Below are 23,425 nucleotides of genomic sequence, written 5' to 3'. Positions count from 1 at the left end.
ACGCACAGCAGGGGTTTCTTGCACAAGAAAGCCCTGTGGCTAGGCCATCAGAGCTTTCTTGCACAAAAGAGTGTCCACACTGCTATGGATGCTCTTGCGCAAAAGCACATGGCAGTGTGGACGTGTTCTTGTGCAAGAGTTCTTGCACAAGAACCCTTGCGCAAGATGTTCCTGTGCAAGAACCTGCCAGTGTAGACACAGCCCTCAAGTCTTATAAACAGCTCTGGGGTCTATAGACCAAAAAGCATTTCTCTATCTATATATTAAAAAAGTGTTTCCTGCCGCGCAACTGAATGACGTCATCAGCCTACTTGAGAGTGGAGTCTCAGCCTCTTGCTTATTTGAACTTCAACCAGAACCAACTGCGAAACTGAGATCCATCTGTAATATGTAATATGTGAGCAACAGACCAATTAACATTTTTTTTCTATACAATGTTGTTTGTTCACTTTTCTATATAATCGGTGCAAGATTAACAGGCTCTCTGGCTGCAAAAGTGGCCAGGGGGGAGGGAGGGGCGTGTTGGTGACTGTAGCGAGCATGGGGTGCAGTCCTCTTGTAGGTTTAAAAAAAAGTTTGTTTAAAAAAAAAAATCAAATAAATATGTAATGTGTACAACTATTTCAGAATTGAAGACACTGCATTCGTGCTCCCCTGAATTGCTTCTTTAGTGTTCTTTGTGCACATAACATTTCCCATTCTGTATGAATATGAAGAATCCAAGTCACATGCATTCATGATACACATCCACCAATGCAAACTTACTATTATTTTGAAAAATGCTCATAATTATCACCTGTCTGGCTGTAGTGGAATGCTCTTCAAGTGGTGAGGATACATCTCCCACCTCTTCAAGGAAAAGTCCAAACAAGCCCATGGAAAGGAATAGACTTTCTTTCTGTTTATCATAACTTTGTGCATATAAATTTCCCTTTGATTTCAAAAGGAAATACATGAATATAGGATCAGGCCCCTATAAACTCTAGAATGGAAACTTGTAGACGAATAAATGAGAAATATTTCTGACAGAAAGCTTTAAAAAAAAACCTAACATTTCTTAGCTAGGACATGTATTATTTCAGAAACAAATGTTTTTTGCATTATCCTCAATCTTCATATCTAATAAGATAAGGAAAAAAACCCTTGGGAGAAAACAGGTATTTTTCTTCTATCTGCAGGGATGGTATAGTCAGCATATTTCTAGCACATTTTGCAAATACTATCTGAGTACCTTCATAACAGAACATAGTTTCCAGACCTGAAGTATTAACTTTTGCTCATTTTATTAACTTGTAAGGGAAGCAACATAAGTTTATAGAAGCAGGCTTCAATTTTCCTTTAGTTCACAATGTAAAAAAGTTATTTTCTATTTATTCATTTATTTAGTTAGTTTTTGTTTGTAACAGAATTTTCTCTATGTGTTGGGAGGAGGGGAAATAAAAACTTCAAGATTATATAGAAGGATGGAATTATTTTTACATAAAGAACCAGGGAAAGAAATGAATAGTGAGTGTAGGAACTGGCTACTATACATAGCAATTCTCTTTAATGCCACTCTTCTTTTGCTGCACAAGGACAGTAAAATCTTGACGTATTGGCCATTTACAAGGGCCTGTAAACTCCACACTCTTTGGAGGTCAGTAAATCATGTTCTGAACTCAATATTTCTTCATTTAACTAGTAAGGATGTGAAAGTGTAACTGCGTACAGTTAACCAATGTTCCTGGGCTCATCGGTTAACCTTCACAGTTACATACAGGCTGCTGGTATGCACTGGGAGCCAGCTTAAAAGCTGGCTCACCCACGTTCACTGGCTCCTGGAGCCACCTCCTTTCTCCCCTTCTCCCTGGGATGCTGCCTCTGTATTGCGGGAAGCTAACTACCACCTGCATATAACCGTGTAACCACTGAAATTTTTAGCGGTTACACATTTACTTAATTAAATGCATTTTAACATTCCTAATAACTAGGAGGTTTCACTAAATCATGGCAATATACTCCTGTATGTGTATTTTGTTTAAAATAAAATTAGATAAATGTTCTATATTGCAGTTACCTCAAACAGCCATGATTGGTTACTCAGGTGTACAGCAATTGTACCATATACACAGTATGTCCAGAGATCTAATAGCCTGATCAGAGCCATCCCTACCAATAGAAAAAACAAGCAGTTGCATAGGGCACCACAAAATTTGCCCTCCCAAACCAGTCTCCAGGCAGTGACAGGTGACAATTGCAGGCTGGAAGACTGAGCAGAGGACAGCCATACAACAGGTTGCTGGAGAGAAGGGAAGGTTACTCACTCTGTGCAGTAACTGGAGTTCTTCAAGTTAGTTGTCCCCAGGGGTGCTCCACTTTAGGTGCATCAGCGCTGCTGCGCCTACCAGTCAGAGATTGTTAGTAGCAGCGCCCTCCTGGCTGGCCAGGTGCACAAGGCTCTGGCGTGAGATGCCTGGTGTGCGTGTAATGTGCATGCGCTGTCAGCCAGCTCCTCGGTTCTTCTCTGATCCGTACCCAAGCAGAATCCGAAGCAGAGGGGAGGAGGGTGGTGGATGCTCCACCTTAGGTGACTCTGTAATATCAGTGCTCGGAGGTGGGGCCTTTGGAAGGCTTGTTTCTGCTACTGAAAGTATTGAGCAGCCTAATCGAGTGTGAGTGCCTGCACACACAATTGGATGGCATAGTGATGAGTGAAGGTGTGAGCAGAAGCCCTCCTGGCTGCTCCACAGATCTCATCTGTGGGGATACCGTGGAGGAATGCTGTGGTGGTGGCCATTGCCCTTGAGGAATGGGCATGAACGGCCAAAGTGGCTGTTTGTTGCATATGGTGTAGGCCAGTCTTATACAGTCGGAGATCCACTTGGACAATCTCTGTTTAGAGATTGGTAGTCCCTGAGATTTCTATGTGGAGGAAACGAATAATCAAGGCATTTTGCAGAATGAGCATGTTCATTGTAAATAGAAGGCCATCACCCTGCAGATATTGAGGGTATGGAGAGCCCTTTCCCTGTCATCGCTATGAGGTCTGGGGAAGAAGACAGGTAAGTAAACATTGCAATGAAATGAGATAAGTACTTAGGAAGGAATTTAGGATGGGTCCACCTTGTCCTGGTGGAAGACTGTATAGGGCAGGTGGTCATAAGTGCACCCAACTCTCCCACCCTTCGTGTAGAGCTAATAGCCACTAGGAAGGCCACCTTCACAGATACGTGGAGAAGGGAGCATGTCGCTAGTGGTTCAAATGGTTTGCATGTTAGTGCCCTTAGCACAAAGAGAAGGTCCCATGTGGGGACTAGTTCTTTAGTTGGTGGGAATGTATCGTGCAGACCCTGCATAAATCTCTTGAGGGATGGATGAGAGAAAACCAATTGATCCTGTATAGGTGGGTGGAATGCGGATATGGCTGCTGGGTAGACCCTGAGAGAACTGATAGACCCAAGTTGTGAAGGTGTAGTAAGTAGGTAAGTATGAGCAGGATTCCTGTCTGAGTGGGGTTGTAGTGTTTAGATGGACATCAGCTGGTGAAATGCTGCCACTTTTGAGTATAGGTTTTTCTTGTTGCAGGTCTGCAGCTGTTCGTGAGAGTAGTTTGAATTTCTGGAGGACACTGAATCTCTGTCATGGTTAGCCAGCAATGAGCCACGCATGCAGGTGAAGACACACAATGGCAGGGTGATGGATCCTCCCGTTCTGTTGCGTGAGCAGTGATGGAACAGAAGGGAAGTGATGTGGGAGACGCCTGGCCATGTGTAACAGAGCTAGGTACCAAGTCTGTCTAAGACACCGTTGCGCTAGCTGTATCACTTTGGCTCTATCCTGTTTTATTTTGAATATCATTCTCTGGATGAGAGGAATCAGTGGAAATGTGTGCGCTAGGGGTGTGTCCCATGTGATGCTGAACGCATCCTCCAGAGAGCCAGGGCCCAATCCTGCTCTGGAGCAGTAGTGAGGGCACTGTGAGATCTTGTGTGTGGTGAAGAGGTCCACTATAGGGAACGCCCATCTACCGAACAGATAATTGATAACCGATCTGTTAATCTTCCACTTGTGATTGAGGGAGAAGTTTATGCTGAGATTGTCCGCTAACATATTGTCTTTGCCTGGGATATATGTGGCTATGAGGTGAATGTGCTGAGATATGCACCATTCCCATAAATGTACTGCTTCCTGACGGAGCTGGTGAGAACAGACGCCACCCTGCTTGTTGATGTAGTACATTGTTGTCGTATTGTTGGTCAGTGTGCAGACAGTATGGTTGTGTATTATCTGGGAGAAGTGCATGCATGCATACCAGACTGCTCTGATCTCTATCAAGTTGATGTGTTTGTGTTGCTCATCCAGTGTCCACCTGGCTTGGACTACCTGGTTCTGTAGATGAGCCCCCCCAACCTGTTAGTGAGGTGTCTGTGGTAATTGTGAGTATTGCAGGGTTCCATTGACACAGAATCCCTCTGCATACATTGTTGGGTTGTGTCCAAGAGGTAAGGGAAACTTTTATACTACATGGCATGTTGACAGACTTGTTTAGCGGGTGTACATGCAGCCTGTACACCAACCTGAGCCAAGTTTACATCAGTCTCATTTGCAGGCGTGCGTAAGGCACAATGAAGGTGACGGCTGCCATGTGACCGAGGAGTAGCAGGCACTATCTGGCAGTTATACAGGGGATGTACCAGGTCTTGAATTGCTATGAATCTGTGCTGTGGAAGCAAAGCTATCGCTGTTTTGCAGTCTAGGTGTGTACCTGTGAAGTCTAGAGTCAGTGTCGGGTGCAGGACACACCTTGCTGGGTTTATGCATAGCCCGAGTCTGTCGAATAGTGCCCTGGTAAATGTCACTGCCTGTTGTGGATGGTGAGGTGACTGTCCCTTTATGAGGCAGTCATCGAGGAAGGGAAAATGGTGTTTTCCCTTGTTCTGAGGCAGGGCAGCAACCACTGCTAATACCTTTGAAAATACACTTGGGGCGGTCGATACATCGAAATGTAGCACTCTGTATTGGAAATATTGGTTCACCACTGTGAATCTAAGGAAGCGTCTGTGTGAGGAGGGGTGTATTGCAATGAGGAAGTAAGCATCCTGAAGGTCGAGGGTAGACAGCCAATCTCCTTTCTCGAGGGCAGGTATGACTGTGGTGAGGGTCACCATTTTGAATCACTGGTAACGGACGTACTGATTGAATCTTCTGAGATCTAGTATAGCTCTCCAACCCCCGGATTTCTTTGTTGTGAGGAAATAGTGAGAATAAAAACTTTTTCCCCTGCGCTTGAAGGGTACCTCTTCTATGGCTCCTAATTGCAGGAGACGATGTGCCTCTTGTATGAGCACAGTCTTGTGAGAAGGGTCCCTAAAGAGGGAGGGGGATGTTGCTGTGGGAGGATTGGAGATAAAGGGGATTACATAACCCATGTTGATGATCTCAAGAACCCACTTGTCGTTCATAATTGATTGCCAGGAAGGATAGAATGCTGCTAGTCTGGAGCCAAATGTGGCATAAGACTTGGATTGCTGTCCTGGATGTATGGGGGCTGTCCAACCCTCAACCAAGTCTTCAAAATGACTGACATGCTGGAGCCTGTGGAGTGATGAGTAGCTCTGATGATTGTCTACATCTGGGTTGTCTTAAATGCCGTTTGTTATCATGTTGCCTAGTGTGGCTGAAAGGCGTTGGTTTGTATCTATAGGTAAATTGTCTATTCTGTTTCCTTCTATTAGGAGGTTGGATGCCAAGTATGCTCAGAGTAACACGGAAAGAGTCATATTCATAGTGTCTGCAAAGAGTTGGGATGTCTCAAACGGGAGGTTCTCGACTGTGCTCTGAACTTCTTTAGGAAAACCTGAGAGTTGGAGCCAGGGCGTGCGTCTCATCACCACTGCACTGGTGGAATTTCTGGTAGAAATTTCAATTTCTGGTAGAAATTGTCTGGTAGAATTTCAATAAAAGTCGACAGTTGGTCTAAGATGTGATGTGTATATTTGGAAGAAGTGCCACGTAATTGGCGATGCACAGTTGGATGCTGGAAGAGGAATATGATCTCTTGGCCATGCCATCGAGCCTCTTCCAGTCTTTATCATATGGGGTTGAACGCACAGTCTGCTGCTTACCCCCTTTGTTTTGCCACCTCTGCTATGAGAGAGTTTGGAGAGGGGTGGATGAACAGAAATTCTGCACCCTGCTGGGCGACATAATATTTTCAATAGAGTCTCTTTGATGTCAGTGGGATTGTCTTCCATAGGAGTTTAGCTGGGTCCATCAATGCCTCATTCATGGCTATCAAGAGCCTGTTTTGCACTGAGGCATGAAGGATATTAGTTAGCTTGTGCTGTGTATCAGGAGGATTGGAGAGGGATATTTCCAGTTTGTCAACTACCCTCTTAAAAAGGTCCTGAAAGGACTTAAAATCGTCCCCCGCACCTATAATTGATGAGGGCATAATTGTGTCTGCTGACAATGATGGAGAAAAGTGTATAAGTAGGAGGGAGTGTGAGGGCTGTTCCATCCCTGCGGTCTCCACGTCATCTCTTATTTAGAAAATTCTGACCTGTCTCGCGAGTGTAAGCTGGGAGGCTGAGGTCTGGTAGATGATGGTATTGGTGCCCCGGTTGGGGAGCAGGCTGTTGTCTGAATGGAGCCCACGGGTCCCAATACGGCCAGTTTGAAGGCATGAATGGTGGTACCCAGTGCTGCTGCCACTGTTGGGTCTGTACCGATTTCAGTGAGGCAATGGAGGTTGAGGTAAGTCTCCCTCAGATTCACTGAAGTGTGGAGACAAAGCTGCAAGTGTACCAGAAAATGAAAACTTTGAACTGGTTGGGGTACCATCCTTGCTGAAAAGCAGGGTTCCTGGCCCCGAAGCTATTGACAGCTCCACTGCTGTGGTGAACTGTGGTATTAAAGGAGGCGGGGCCATTGGCAGTATAGCGCTATGAGGAGTCAGCACCAGTAATGAACAGGGCACCGGGAAAGTGTCTGGAGCTTTTGAGTGCTTGGTCGGTGCTGGCTGCTCAGTGGGCGGCGCATCTGCTTCTGACAGTGCCAACATAGGTGACGCGTGTTGCTGGCAGCCGCTTTTTTTCTGCTGGAGTTTTAGCCGGTGCCGGAGTGGTGGTTTCATGAATTGGCCCCGCTATCCGGCTATGTGAGGAGGGACGAGTTCCCTGTTTGTAGTCATGGCTTTTATGGGAGCCGGAACATGAATTTTTAACTGACCATCTTGATTGTGTTGGGGCGGCAGCGTCAAGTTTCGCATTTGTCAGCTTCCTCGTAGGGAATGTAGACACCCGAGGAAGTATGAGACCTCTTCCTCTTTGAGGGAGATTTTAGTTTGGTGTTCGGGCTCACAGGTAGAATAGCCCTTTTACCAGCCTCTGCCCCTGGTGGACTATGCCTGAGGGGTGAGTTTGGGGAAGCATCTGAAGAAGGTTTCTGTTCTGTCTCCATCAGTAAAACACGGAGTTGGAGCTGCCTGGCTCTCCTTGTGTGCTTAGTCAGTTTCCTGCATTGCTTACAGCGCTCTGTACTGTGGTCCTATCCCAAACAGCATACACACAGAGAGTGTCCATCCGCTACAGATACAGCTAGACCACAGTCCAGACACCTTTTAAAGCCAGACGACCCGGGCATGACCCAAATAATATACAGAGCAATGGCAAATGTTATCAAAGCGGAGCTGTGGGAGGCGGCGGGAGCACTGCCTAATAGAGATTCTTGTTCTCTTCTCTTCTTTTTTTTTTATTTTCTTAAAATTTGACAGCATAAGTTAGAATTGGTAATTAATTGAAGAGGAGCTAGCCAAATAGCTAAATGACGAAAAATAGCTGAATATGAGGGCAACTGCTGATCTGCGACCAAAGCTGGCAGCAGTTAGAGAAGAACTGAGGAGCTGGCTGGCCGCTCATGTGCATTATATACACCAGGTGTCTTGCGCCAGAGCCTTGTGCATGCGGTCAGCCAGGGGCGCACTGCTACTAACAATCTCCGACTCGTGGGTGCAGAGGCGCTGGTGCACCTAAGGTAGAGCACCCACGGGGACACTCCTCAAAGAACTGGCACTTCCCCCTTAAAAGCACTGCTTCTTTCCCAGAAGGGGAAAGTGCCACTTCTTTCCAGCCGGCTGCATGGCCGCCTGCTGCTCCTCTGGCACATGCTTCCTTCTTGGCCCTGCTCCAGGTTGTCAACTCTCCTAGACTGGATATCTCTACAGTAAAAGGCGTCCAGTCTAGTAGAGATGTCAATTCCGTTTTTCCCACAGCTTCACTTCCCTCTCTTTCCCTCCCCCCAGGATGGGAAGGTTACCAGACCTAGGCTGCTTAGGGCACCAGCACTGGTATAGATGGCTCTGGACCCAATACTTGACTTTAGTTGGTAGCATTCCTCACATAGGCAAGTGATATTTAAAAAAAAGCGTTTGAAAGATCAGGTTCTATATTGCTTACTCTTCTCCTTCCACTGAACACAGCTGATTTTGCCCATGCCATTAGTTAAAATCAACAAGCCACTGACTTAGCCTAATTTGATGGCACTGTACGTGCAGAAATGCAGTGTTTCTGTTTGTCAGACTAAATATGCAAGGGTTCATGAGCTTAACTGTTGCACTTAACACAGACAGGAAGCATTTTATCTCAGCAAGGCAATATGTCTCCCTGACTGTCCCTATGCTCAAGGGAGAGTACAAGCTACTACAAGCCTTAAACGGATGCTTTATATTCTCCAGCCATATGGCCAGTCAGTTCCATTGGCTAGAATACAGGGGAGTGGATGGAGTGGTGGCTTCTATCTATTTTTACCTGTCTCCACACCCTTTCCAGAGAATTGTTTTCTGAAGACCATTTTGGTAGCAATCCCTTCACTTTCCCAAATGAAAAGGCTGCCATTCTGGCTGGCCCTTTTGCAATCTGGGCAAGAACTTGGGAGCAGCTCTTTACATTCACCTCCTACTGTATGGATGTGTAATTAGTCTCAATTCACACCTTTACCATTATGTCCACATGCTGATTTCTGACTTGCTGAATGAAAAAAAAAAATCAGTGTTCTCTCTCTCTCAAAGTTCAAGGCAGCTAAATGACTCTTCAGTGCACTGGTATAAAGTATGCTATGTACAACATAAATATCTCAGATTTCAATTCTATCACAGGAAGCATTTTGTTTTGTGTCTTACATGGCTATTTTTGTATTAGAACTACATCTATCAAAATGTTATGAAAATTTAAAAAATCTAAGCTTTGGTGATCTCACAGGAAGAATCATTACAAACATTTCAGAATTATTCACTGTTTTAGAATTGCTCATTATTTTCTCAAAATCCAAGCAGCTGTGAGTTGTTCATCATGTTTGAAAACTAAGATTCCTGTTCACGCATGGGAGCTGACTACTGTTCAGTTGTTATTTTAATTGGCTAGGGGCTAAAAGGCTTAAAAGGATAGTATTACCTAGTTCTTTTCAGCAAATTATCATTATACATATGAATATGGTAAATTCTAACAAAAGACTTTTGTCCCATTTCTAAGTTTTACTATCAATGGTTAACTAAACAAAAAATTTTGAATGATGCTGTCAACCTCGTATTTACATGACCACTGAACTCCAAAATGGTTTAGTACTATATGATATTTATATTTGATAATTGGTCTGTGAAGACACACAGCCGTATTTAATTTTTCTTACTTTTTGTCTTAATTTTTCCTAATAAAAATCAATAAAGATGGGTTTTACTGCAGCCTTTTAATGGCTCTGAGTCATTCTCCATTAATCAACAATAACTTGAGGGCAACTTTATCAGTCAGACCCTCTAGAATTCTGGGGTACTGTCATAAAGCTCAGAGAATCTTGTATGGCAACAGGAATATTTATCATCAAGGGTATGTCTAAACTACATCCTTTTTTCGATAAAGGGATACAGTTTAGACATACCCCGAGTGATGAAGAACTTCTCTACCCTTCAAATTTTGATTTGTAGAAATTTGATCTCAGACAGCACAGGATTTGCTGTTTGAACAATGTTTTTGTTCAAAGTGGTAGCACAGGCAATACCACTTGCATAAAGACAAATGAAACACTCACATATTCAAGCATAATAAAGACTAGAAGTGAAAGGGAGAGTGCTATGAAGTAACTAATTTATATACCAGGAAGTACATCGAGAGGCATGAACTCATCTGACATTTGCTTGATTGAGCTGTCAGTCTTTATAACATTAGGAACAGTACTTACTGATGACAATCTACAACTGATTTGGTGCAACTGAGGAAAGCAGTCATTCACTCACTCTAAGAATTTCCATTCAACCAGTATCACAAATAAAATCAGTTTCAAATTTTGTAGGAAGGCACTTGGATGCAATTTTTCTGTATTAAGCCAACAATAAATACAAGATATAAAATAAGAGATTACTATGGTTTGAAAAATGTCTTGGATCACAAACTACTCCTTATTATAAACAGTGCTTGCTCTCAGTTAACCTGAAAGGATTTTTACACTGCATTCTACGTATACTTTTTCCAAACAGACAAAACAATGAAAATGTGATTGTAGAACAGTTTAATGAAGTAGCCTAAATATTCTACCCTAATACGGGTTACACAAAAACAAGAGGAAAAATACAAAAAAAGCCTCTGTCACTTGCAAAGAATATATTAAAAACTAGCTTGTTGTATGTATAGATAATTATATATAAATACACGGGCTCACACATATTGATTAAATTAACATAGGTGTAATTTTTAACTAAAACATAGTTCGTGTAGCAGCTTGTATTTCATTTCATTTGACTAATATATACTTTACAAAGTAAATGGACATACAGCACAAAAGATAATGGGAGTTCTGTCAATAACTTCAATAGAAGCAGGATCAGATACTCAGGGAAATCATTTTGATATATGTAGGGAGATGCATGTTGTTTCAGTGGAGTTTCTTTCTTTATGAGAAAGCCATAGACATCATGGCCCTTAAAGAGTATCTAGAGCTGGTGAAAAGTGCCAATTTGACATTTCTTCAGATTTTATTCCTTTAATCATACAACAGGAGCAGTGCAAGCTGTCATGTCACCTTGCCAGCACTCCTCCATCCTATCTCCTGGCACTACTGCCTATGAAGCAAAGGTCCTCATTATTTTCATGGTGGGCAGGCATGAGGGAGAGGACTGCAGGAAAAGAAAGGATGTTCATGTGACTAAAGCAGTTGAATGCCACCTAAAAGAACTTAGTTCGTTCCTTGTCTCTGACATACAGTTCCTATATGGTGCTGGACAAGTCACTTAAAGCAAATCTTTTGGAAGTGTTCACTATGGCTGTATCTACACTGCACCCCTTTTCCGGAAAAGGGATGTAGATTAGACACTTTGGAATAGGCAAATCCACGGGGGATTTAAATATCCCCCGCGGCATTTGCATTAACATGGCTGCTGCTTTTTTCCGGCTTGGGGATAAGCCGGAGAAAAGCGCCAGTCTAGACGTGATTCTCAGGAAAATAAACCCTTTTCCAGAGGATCTTTTATTCCTACTTTCAAGGACCTTTTATTCCTACTTTTATTCCTACTTTCAAGTAGGAATAAGAGATCCTCCAGAAAAGGGCTTATTTTCCAGAGAATCACGTCTAGACTGGCGCTTTTCTCCGGCTTAGCCCCAAGCCGGAAAAAAGCAGCAGCCATGTTAATGCAAATGCCGTGGGGGATATTTAAATCCCCTGTGGATTTGCCTATTCCAAAGTGTCTAATCTGCACCCCTTTTCCGGAAAAGGGGTGCAGTGTAGTCACAGCCTCTGTGTTTCTCATTTTCTGGGTCCCCAGATAAGACAGCTGGGGCCCAATTTTCAAGGATTTGCAATGTACTTACAGCTACAACCAAAGTTAATGGGAGCTATAGATACTCAAACATTCTGGAAACAAGGTAGGATAGAGTGGAGGAATGTGTAAACCCTTGGGAAACAGTTGGTCTTGTGTTCTAAACATAATTTTTCTACTGAGTAACTGTATGGCCTAGAAAAGACAATTTGCATTTTTGTCTCCATTTTCTCATTTATAAAATGGGGATACCACTATTTAATAGGGGTCTAATTTTCCCACTTGTAAAACAGGGATAGTAATATTGCTGTTTTTGTATTATCTGTCTTGTCTATTTTGACTATGCACTCTTTGGCCAAAGACTAATCTCACATCATGCATTTGTACAGTGCCTGGTAAAATTGGGCCTACATAAACTACTACAACAGTAAAAACATTGTTCATTGCTGCTATTTGTCAGCATACTGGGCTTTACCTACAAGGCAATATTTGCAAAAGGGAATAAAGGACTCTAGTTTTGAAAACAGCAAATTACACATTTTTTTCTATATCTTGAAAAATAAGTGAAGTATTTTAAGAAATTATTCCTTTTAATTCTACTGATCTGCCATTCTACAGGTAAGACTGGGTGAGACTCCACAATATACCACAATTACTATTTTGTGCTCTGCTGCTGCATTGTCAGTAGAGGGAGCACAATATAACTAATAAATCCTTTTTCTAGAACACTACTGATACCATCAATGATGCTGTTACACAACCAAGAAAATACATTAAAAAAGCCATCTTGGCTAGTGATCCATGAATATCAATGTTCCACAAAATCACTGAAGAAAGAAATTTTATTTATAAAGTTTGGTAAGGTTCAATCAGTACTAAAAGCTCAAAATAAAAGTGAAAAGTTGAAACGAATACTTTCAAATTCTCATAACAGATTTTTAGAGCAGTGGTTCTCAAACTTTATGACCTGTAGCCCATAACCTGTAGCCCACCTGGCTCAATGCAAACCTTTCCATGGACCACCAGATGCTAATGGAAACTCGCTGTTAGTTACATAATTATGCCTGAGCCATTTTGCTAGTGCTGCAGCTACGGAGAACAGTTTAATTTAACCAGTAAGAAAGGAAATATTCGATTATTAAACAGTTTAAGTGCTTTAATTTTTTCATGTTAGTTTATCAAACTTCATTTTAAATAGAGTAAAATATTAATGTATGTCCAACACAAAAGGTTTCAATGTTTTCTTTATTTATGGCAGGAGTGGGGAACATTTTTTGGGTCGGAGCCACTGACTCACCCTCATTTATATGGCCCCCAGCTGAGACACTTCACTCCTCTGGCAATCTATCCTCATTGGTGAGCGGAGGGATAGGGAGGACTAAGGTTCAGAGCTTCCCAATGGCCAGTTTTACTCTTCTGGGGTTCTAGGGTTAATGGATTTTATGGACCCCCCCAGGCTCTGGGACAGGGACAAAAATGAGAGGTTCAGTGTGTGGGACAGAGCTGCTAGTGAGTGAAACAGAGAAGAGGGTGCAGGATTTGGGCAGAAGGTGGGGTGCAGGAGGAAGGTGAAGGTGCAAGGTCTGGGCAGGAGTTGGGGTACATGAGGGGGTGAGGATGCGAGGTCTGGGTGGGAGGTAGGGTGCAGGAGCAGACTGGGAGTACTGTCTGGCCGGAGGGAGTGTGCAGAAGCAGGGTAGGAGTAGGTGTCTGACCAGGGGGAGGATGAAGGAACAGGCTTGGGGCAGGGTATCTGGCCAGGAGGGAAGGTGCAGGAGTGGACTGTGGGTCCGGGGTCTAGGTAGGGGGTGGTGCAGGAGCAGGGTGGGAGTGCAGGGTCTGTGCATAAGGGAAGCGGCACTTACTTTTGCATCCCACATCACTCCCAAGCATTGTGTATGAGACATGGCCTCCCACTGCTCCCATTGGCTGGAGTTGTGTCCAATGGGAACAGCGGGGAAAGCCTCCAGGCTTTGTGTTGCTGTTTCCACAGCTGGGAGAGTGGGGTACGGCAGCACACACAGCCACTTCTGGCTCTGCTTCTTCCCCATGAGTCAGATTCAGCGTGGAGCCTTGGTTCTCCCCATTCCCCATAAGAGGGAGGCCAGTGCTGGCACTCCAATCTCATGGGAGGGGGGCAACACAGCATGGAGTGAGAGGCTGGAGCATCAGCACAGGCTCCCTGATGCAGGGAAAAGAGAGAGGGTGGAAAGGGGGACTGAGTTTGAGCCATGGACCATCTATAAGGCAGCCCTCAGTTTGAGAACCACTGTTTTAGAGTGAGTGCACATTCCTGAACGTGCAAGCATGTGTGTGAGACAGAAGAGAATCTGTTTTGGTATTCTTGCACCCTGCTCATAGTTTCAGTAAATTAGATAGGAGAGACTAGGGCTGAGATACTGTAGGCTTCTTGCGCAAGAACTGTTTTGTGCAAGAGTTCTTGTGCAAAAGGTCTTCCACAAGAGCGTGTCCATACTGCCATGTGCTTTTGCGCAAGAGTGTCCATGGCAGTGTGGATGCTCTCTTGTGCAAGAAAGCTCTGATGGTCATTTTAACCCATAGGGCTTTCTTGTGCAAGAAATACATGTTGCCTGTCTACACTGCCTTCTTGTGGAAGAGGTCTTGCCCAAGAGGGCTTATTCCTCCTGGGGAGAGGAATAACTCTTCTGGAAGAAGCCCTGTTTTCCGATGCTTTCCTGTACATTTACTTGTGCAAGAACGCACGTGCAGTGTAGACGCTCTTCAAGTTTTTGCACAAGAACAGTTGTTCTTGCGCAAAAAGCCTGTAGTGTAGACGTAGCCTGAGAGTATAATTTACATAGATGAAGTATGTAGTGAATTATATTATATTTCTAGGGGTTCAAAATAGTACTATAAAGAAATCTTTTGGCAAGCAAATTACACATGAGGAACTTCTATGATTATAGTGAAAATTAGGTTTGCTTTAGTCAAGTAATGAACCAAGGGCCACCACCTTTTCTTTATTACAAACTCAGATGCTCTTCCCTGAGAACTCAATATTGCCTTTTAGCATCCATCCCTCCTCTGGAACTGTGTGCTGAGTCGTGAAATCATCTTGGCATGAACCACACATAAAATGCACTGTTTTGTTGTCTGTGGTGAGCTTGCCATTTTTGTCATCAAGACTGTGTGGTTTAATTATCATGGTTGTCACACTCCCATCTCTGTATCCTTTTTTTTTCTGTCTTTCTTTTTGTCTTCAGCATCAGAGGAAGAGAGTTGTAGCTCATGAAATCTTATGCTCTAAAACCCTAATCAATTTATTCATCTTTAAAGTGACAGCAGACCAGATGTGATAAAAAAGGAGAAATAAAGGATTGCTCTTATTTTTTAATTTACTTGCAGAACTAACTCAACACAAAGCACACAACACTCCCTAGTAATTCCTGCGTCAGGTAATTCCTGAACACCAAGCTGAAAATCCTGACAAAGGACTATATTCTATCGTCTGATAGGGCTTGATCCTTCAAGGTGCTGAGCAGTATGCCTCCAATCCAGCAAATAATGTAATCATAGACTTGGAGTGCAGAAGTGTGGGAAGATGGTGACTTTTGAAAGCTAGCTGACAGTACCAAAAAATGCAATACCGGTACCTAGCTTAATTTTGAAAAGAGAAATAAAAATTCTGTGTAAAACAAATTGAAGTATATTCTAGACTAGGTAATCCTTTCACATATTTATGTAGGGAAGGAATGTAACATAGAACTTACCAGAAGTTTGGTACAAGAATTGATTTGGACAAACCTCATTATGTTCAGTCTACACACGTTTCTACATCCAGATCCACAAAATAGTGAATGTCTCAAATCAGATACATTTACAGATGCAAAAGGATAAAATTTTGTCCTATGAAAGGGAAGGAGGATAATATTTCCCTGCCTCAAGCAACATGGGAGAAAGGTATAACAACACCTCTGCAGATTTCCATTCACTAACATCAAGACTGGAAACCATTTCCTTAAGAAGATTTGGGCTATAGTTGATTTAGTTGGAATTGGTCCTGCCTAGAGCAGGGGACTGGACTTGATGACCTTCTGAGGTCTCTTCCAGTTCTATGATTCTATAGGGGTATACTAGGCTCCATGAGCTGCAGGCATGGATGCTGCTACCAGAAGTCTGAATTAGTCAACAGCAATGTGAGGAAGCAAACTACAACTACTCAAAGCAGGAATAAAAAGAACCCAGAAATTTATTGCAGGGGCAGAAGGAGTTCTGCGAGAAGGTTCTAGAGTGCATAACACATGCAACTGAGACTATCATGTTACCCAGATCTGAGGATGTGTGTCTGGCCCACGAAAGCTCATCATCTAATAAACCATCTTGTTAGTCTTTAAAGTGCTACATTGTCCTGCATTTTGTATCATGTTACCCATTCCTCTATTTGCCTTTAAAAAGGACAGAATTTAATCCAAAATTTACATATTACAAGAACAAAGGAAGGTTTATAAGGTATGTAATGTCAAGGCAGGTTAATCAGGTTCAAATTGGCTCTCTGGTTATCCAACACATTCATTGCATGCAATAAGTGGCACTTCAGAAAGGTGTGAAATTCCTTCCTGCCTTTAAAAACACCTAAGAAATCACTTGCAATCTGACCTAACAATCAAATGCTTCCAGATACATATCAGCAAGATACAATAACATCAGAATCACTAGGAAATAATTTTTGGAAAGCAATTTTTCATTCCACAAAACTGAATGATCATATAAGCAACAAACACTAACACTACAATCCAATGAACCTACTGTAATATTTAGTGAGCAGTGGGTAGTGCAAGAGAGGATTGAACTGATGGAAGAAGCTTGTTCTGGAAAAATATAGATGCTTAAATTAAAATGTATTGTCTATCTTCTGTTTGTAAAGGCCCAGTGAAGAATGGGCAGGATTCTCATTTACACAAAAGCTGGTTTTACACCCCTCTATCAGTATAAATCAGATACAGTGTGAATGAAAAACAGCCCCAAATATGCCTATAGAGTTATGCAGTAGAATTCTATTTCAGATATTTTATGTAATCAATTTTGTTGTATTCTGAAACAGAGTAGATTACTGGGACCTCAAGTCTATTTCATTATATAGGTTATGAAGGAGTATTACTTACAAGGATATGGATAAAAAAGAGGTATTAGAAGCCAAGAAGGCTGGAAAATGGAAGATGATTGTAGAAGAAATATTGATTCATATACTGCAAACAGCTTGATGTACCTGGCATAATTACTACATAGTTTTAAAATTAGTGTTATTATAACTGTAAGAACATCACTCTAATGCAAGTTTTAGAAGAAACTGCTTCAAGGCTGAAGATGATGTATCCTGCTCCTAACACTAGAAGGCTGATTGCAATGGAAATTACAGTGTTGTACTACAGGTTCAATCTCTCTAGTCCAGTACTCTCTGGTGTGGCATGATTTTAGTTAGCCAGATGTCCATTTATCATGAATGTGACCTAGCTTTCTGCAGTCCCATCAAGATTGTTTACAGCCACCACTCCTGGCTCTCAGTGTTCTGTGCTGTTATTTAGCTCTAATTTGCCTCTAAATGTCTTCTAAGAGCACAGTAAGCAGTGGAATCGCTGGTAATGATGCAAGACAATATTGACCTCCTATAGTTCGGCAGATTCTCTGGTTCAGAACCAGTCAGGTCCTGAAGGTGCTGGACTAGAGAGATTCAACCTGTATTATTCATAAATTTGGAAGGGTATCAAGAGGTACAAATAATGTATTATCTTAGGCTGTGTCTAGACTGGCATGATTTTGCGGAAATACTTTTAATGGAAAAGTTTTTCCGTTAAAAGTATTTCCGCAAAAGAGCGTCTAGATTGGCATGGATGCTTTTGCGCAAAAAGTGCTTTTGCACAAAAGCATCCGTGCCAATCTAGATGTGCTTTTGGGCAAGAAAGCTCCGATGGCCATTTTAGCCATCGGGCTTTCTTGCGCAAAAAATTAAGGTGCCTGTCTACACTGGCCCTCTTACCCAAGTATTCTTGCACAAGAGGGCTTATCCCTGAGCGGGAGCGTCAAAATATTTGCGCAAGAAGCACTGAATTCTTACATTAGAACATCAGTGCTCTTGCACAAATTCAAGCGGCCAGTGTAGACAGCTGGCAAGTTTTTGCGCAAAATCTTGCCAGTCTAGACACACCCTTACTGTGTTATCTCACCAATGACTCAGATGTTAGGTCTGTGGAGAGGAGCTCCCCAACCTATTCAAATTGTCCTTGTAGCTACCTGAACAGAAAGACTGAACAGTGTCAGTGTTTTCTGTTGTGGGCAGCCCTGTTTTGTTCTGTGTGAACAGTGTTATAAATTGAAACCAAAACAAACTCTATTAAGATTTTCTTCCAGTGCTCTTCACTCAAATAAGGCCTAGAAACTCTTTTGCTCTACAAACGAAAATAATTGTTAATTCACTATGTTATAAAGAAAATAAAAATGCAGAATCAGTATAATAAGATGCATTCTATTATTGTTTTATCATAAACAATATGGAACTTCTGTATCTAAAAACAAGAATAATCATGAGTGTCAAAGAATGTGTATAGATATTCCTAAAGTGCCTAATTCTGTGTGATCAGAGCAAAAAAACTGAATTATTTTGCTTTTGAGGGACTTAATTCAGTTTATCAAACAAAAATAAAAACTATTAAAAATCCACCCTTCTTCATTATACCATCTAAGGTGTATTCAGCGATACTGAAATTATATCATATGATGTACAATTTAGGTGTTACTCTCTATGAATCATTATTAAAAAAGATACAGATAGGTTGGTAATGAATCATGGACAGTTTTGTAATCAAGAAACGTTGGCTTCTTATTGGTGATTTTTGCTCTGTCTTTGGCGAGGAGCAATAGCTAACTGTGCCAAGCTACTAATGTAGGAGTAGGCCTCCTTTTGGACACAAGCGGTCTAATAAGACTGCAATGAGTTTCTGACTTTAAAATATACCAACATATTGCACTGAATATTACATTGTAAATCTTTGTGGTCTAGATACATAGACATTATTTTATGAGATACAATTCTCAGAATTGCACTTGTCCCAAAGACTCAACACAAATTTTGTAACTAGCATTATTTATATTTCTCACAAGTCTAGTAAAGGTTTTGCTAGGATATCCATATAATGGAAAAATTAATATGTCTTAAATTTACACTAAATATTGAATTCTTGCTTCAATTTCTTTCCTATTGAATGACCTAATATTTGAGAATAGGAACAACTTCGAAATGCTTTGTTTTGGGATTTTTATAATGTCAAATGAGGTGACTAACGGGAATACTTTAAAAAATATCCTTTCCTGTTTCCTAAAGAACTGGAATAAATCAGAGGAAGTCCATTTGGTTTTGTTATAAAAAGGCCAATATAACTTTTAAAATCAGGTGGTTTTAAAAATAAAATGTCCTTGCCATGATACAAAACACAGACCATATCTTGGTTCCATTGCAGGCACTGCAAAACTTACATCAGTAGAAGCAGGATTGGGCCCAATACTTCAAATTACTACAAGTGAGACATAAAACACTAAGGCTACGTCTAGACTGGCCACAAATTCCGGAAAAGGGATGCAAATCAGGTAAGTCAGCATAGGGAAATCCGCGGGGGATTTAAATATCCCCTGCAGATTTAAATAAACATGTCCGCCGCTTTTTTTCCGGCTTGGGGAAAAGCCGGAAAAAAAGCGCCTAGACTGGCGTGATACTCTGGAATAAAGCCTGGGGGAGGAGGGGGTCCCTTTAAGCACAGGCCTCAGAAAGCCTCAGGCAGCAGCCACACAAAGTAACTCCTGGCCTGATGCCCTGCTGAACCTGGTTCAGGCCAGCCTTAAATGCAATTCAGCATCCACTCAGTGTGGACACACTATTACGAAATAGCCAAATGCTATTTCGAAATGCCAAATAACTATTTCGAAATTAGATATTTTGAAATAACGCTGTAGTGTAGACGTACCTTAATTTACTTTTTACTATTATACTACACGTTGACTTTTTTGGTTTTCTCTTGGCTTGAGCAATGAAAACAGACAATCCATATCACTTTTATTGTAGTCAGTTTTTAACGGATGATTTTACCATCAGTTTCTGACCTCTAAAAGAGCGGCAATGTATTGCAAACACTCAGGAGGAATATTTTTCCCCCCAAAGTGATTCAGCTGATTTTTTTCCCCTATTGAGCTTAGGTTTTGTACTAGTTATCTTTAATAACATCTACCTTTTGGGGGAACTTGACCGGTGTCCCTTTAATATCTTTGTCCTATGACTTAAGTTTGTTTTGAGATTTTATATGATTATCAAATGAGAATATTACTGGGATTAATCAAGTTTATGGTGAAACGTACATATCATCATAGAATGCAAAACATATGATGTACATTATAAATCAGGTTTATAATATCTAGTAAATTGCATGCATTTAATATCTGTAAACAGAAATTTCATATGCATATCTAAACATTACTAATTACTAGCAAGGGTTTAGGGACTAATCAAATACTGCTCAAGTTATTAGAAAGACTTTTGGCTTCGGTGTGAATTGCATTGAGCATTTTGAGAAAGCATTTAGAGAAATGCACTTAATCACATGCTTAACTTTGAAGTATATGGTTAAGGTCCACTGATTTCAATGGAATTTAAACAAATGCTTAAAACTAAGCACATGTTTAAGTGCCCTTCCTGGACAGAGATGCTTTCCTGCATTATGGGCTTATTGCTAAACTACAGGTATTTTTTGAATATAGGTAAGAAATTAGATTCCCCCACGAATAAAGAAGTTACTCATTTTGTGCAGTAATGATGGTTCTTCAAGATATGTGTGCCTATTTGTGCTCCACTTTAGGTGCTGATATGTTCTCATAACAGTGATTGGAGACTTTTGAAAGCAGTGCTCAGTTGCGTCCCACATGCAAAGTAACGGTCTTGTGGTGCCGTTGGGTGCCCATATGCATAGGCACAACGTGATCCCCTCCATTCCTTCTCTACCCAAGAGTTCAGTGGGTCAACTGCAAAGTAGAGAAGATAATGTGTAGAGGAGCACAAACAAGAACACACATCTCGAAGAACCATCATGGCTGCACAAGGTGAGAAACTTCTTTTTCTTCTTCTTTGAATGATGTCCCTTTAGGTGTCTGTAGAACAGTGTCCCTGGAAGGAAGGTAGGGCTTTGGAGTTCTGCATTGGTTGTGGAGGAAAGCGCAATGTGGCCACTGGTTGTAGTAAAGATAGAGTCTCCTATGATAGCATAATGTTTTGCGAAGATGTGCTCCAATGTCCAGGTTGTGGCCCTGCATATGTCTATTAGTGGGACATTTTTTTAGGAATGCTGTCAAAGCTGCCATAGCTCAAGTAGAGTAGGCTGTGACTCCTTTAGGGAGATGTTTGTATTGTATTGTGTAGCAAGTGTATATGCAGATAAAGATCCATGTGGAGAGCTATTGGGTAGAAATCACAGAACCTTTGGACAGTTCTGCTATGGAAACAGTCTTGTCAATTTGCAGAATGGCTTGGTCCTGTTGAGATAGAAGATGAGGGTCACTTTGAGCATGTCCTTGTATGGTTCAGGATAAAATACAGGTAAATGTATGGGTTCATTGACGTGGAAAGCGGTGGCTACCTTGGGCCAAAATTTGGGATGTGGCTGTAGCATACTTTTATCTTTTGTGAACACAGCGTTGGAGGGTTCTGCCACGAGGGCTCCTATTTCTCCAACATGTCTGGTTGACGTGAGTCCTATCAGAACTATGACAGGTAGAGAAAGAAGCTGATGGCCAAGGGTTCAAATGGAGGTTTTGTAACATGTGGAAGTGTCTCATAGTAGGGTGAGTAAAGATGGGTAACTGTCCTCTGGATTGTGGAGGTTGTGATGGCTACAAGGTGGACTTTAAGGGAGCTCATGGCTAGTCCTGATTCTTTCATATCCAGTAAGTTATCTAATTTTGCAGATAGGGTGCCCTGATAGGAGACAGTTGTTTTTTGTTGGCACCAGAGAGAATCCTTTCCACTTGTCTGGGTAAGTATTTTTGGTTTTGGGATAGCTTTTTAGTAATACATGTTTTATTCTGTGCAGGTTTCTTTTCCATGTTGGAACCATGAAGGAGCCATGCTTTGAGCCAGAGAGTCCCCAGCTTTAGGTGTAGCATGTGGCTTTGGTGCAGTGAGAGGAGATCCGGTTGAAAGGGCAGCGAGTGAGGATTGCATACTATAGGTGAAGAAGGTAAGGAAAACAGGTCTGTCTGGGCTATGATGGGATGATGAGAATAAAGTATGCCTGGTTTCTGTGTATCCTGTGTATGACATAGAAGCATGGGTGGGAATGCATACAGAAGTGATGTGCTCCACGTAATGAGGATGGCATCTCCCAGTGATCCTGGTTCAAGACCCACTCTAGAGCAGAAGCATGGGCATTCACGGTTCATTAGTGATGCAATGAGGTAGCCCCATTTGCAGACTATTACCCTAAGTATGGTGGGGTTTATATCCCACTTGTGTTGTTTTGAGAAATGGTGACTGAGGGTATCCTCTGTGTTGTTTTGGCAGCCTGGTAGGTAGGATAAGGTCAGGGTTATGTTGTTGCAGATGCACCAATTCCATAGTTTGAGAGCTTCAGTGCACAAGAAGTGAGATTGAACTCTTCCTTGCCAGTTGATATAAAACATGCATGCCACATTGTCAGTGAGAATGCATATGGTCTTGTTTTATATTAGTGGTAGGAAGTGGTGGCAAGCATTGTGTACCAACCAGCGCTTCAGGAGATTGATTTATAGGTGGGATTCTGCTAGGGACCATTTGTCTTGAACAGTGTGGCAACCTTACTGTGCATGCCAACCTATGAGGGGTGTGTCTGTGGTGATAATCAATGATGGACGAGCTTGTTGAAAAGTGACACCTGCAAACAAGTTCTGGGCTTGTGTCCAACAATGTAGGGAGGTAAGTACTTTGGTGGAAGCGTGACCCATCCACTCAGGTTGTTGTGGGCAGGTGTATACAATGTTGTGAGCCAGCCTTGAAGGCAGCACATATGTAGCCTTGCATATTTTACTGTATAGCTTGTGACTGCCATGTGACCTAAGATTTTGAGGAAAGTATTCACCGTGGTTTGGGGGCTGTGAGAGATTGCAGATATGAGTATCGTCAGCATGGTGAATTGGTGTTGAGGCAATATTGCCTTGGTTTATGTGAAGTCCAGGAGCACTCATATGAACTCCAGACTGTATGTGGGTTCTAAAGTTCATTTTTCTGTGTTGATTTGGAGACCAGGCTTTGAAAGAAATCTATGGACATGCACACCATAGTTACCATTTCATGGTGCATGGTGTCCTTGATTAGGCAATTGTTTAGGTAGGAGAATATTATTACCCGTTGTCATCAGGGAAATGCAGCTACTACTCCAAGCATTTTTTAGAAGACTCACGAAACAGTGGGCAAACCAAATGGAAGCACTCAGTGTTGATAGTGTTCTGCAGCCACATCAATCTGAGGAAACATCTGTTGGTAGGATGAATTGTGAAATGAATATATGCATCTTGAAGGTTGAGAGCTCAAAACCAGTTTCCCTTATCCAGAAAGTGTATAATCATAATGAGAGTGACGATCTTGAACTTGTGGTTACATACCAATTTGTTGAGTTT

At 41.9% G+C, this 23,425-nt stretch overlaps 1 protein-coding gene across 5 annotated transcripts in view; it reads right to left on the bottom strand.

The window, feature by feature from the left end:
- Nucleotides 1-23,425, bottom strand: part of PPARG (peroxisome proliferator activated receptor gamma) — a 120,257-nt gene that overhangs the window by 56,881 nt on the left and 39,951 nt on the right. For 2 of the 5 annotated variants that reach the window (XM_075939637.1, XM_075939638.1), the window contains exon 3: nucleotides 23,154-23,282. The exons of the other annotated variants lie outside the window; for them this stretch is intronic. In XM_075939637.1, coding sequence (XP_075795752.1) covers nucleotides 23,154-23,163 — 10 coding nt within the window. In that variant the 5' untranslated portion in view covers nucleotides 23,164-23,282. The remainder of the gene's footprint in view (nucleotides 1-23,153; nucleotides 23,283-23,425) is intronic. 5 annotated transcript variants of the gene reach the window in all.

Source organism: Pelodiscus sinensis, chromosome 11 (genome assembly GCF_049634645.1).
Source record: "Pelodiscus sinensis isolate JC-2024 chromosome 11, ASM4963464v1, whole genome shotgun sequence".
NCBI classification, from domain to species: Eukaryota; Metazoa; Chordata; order Testudines; family Trionychidae; genus Pelodiscus; species Pelodiscus sinensis.
The sequence above is the reverse complement of the archived record's forward strand: the minus strand, read 5'-3'. Positions and strand labels throughout refer to the sequence as shown.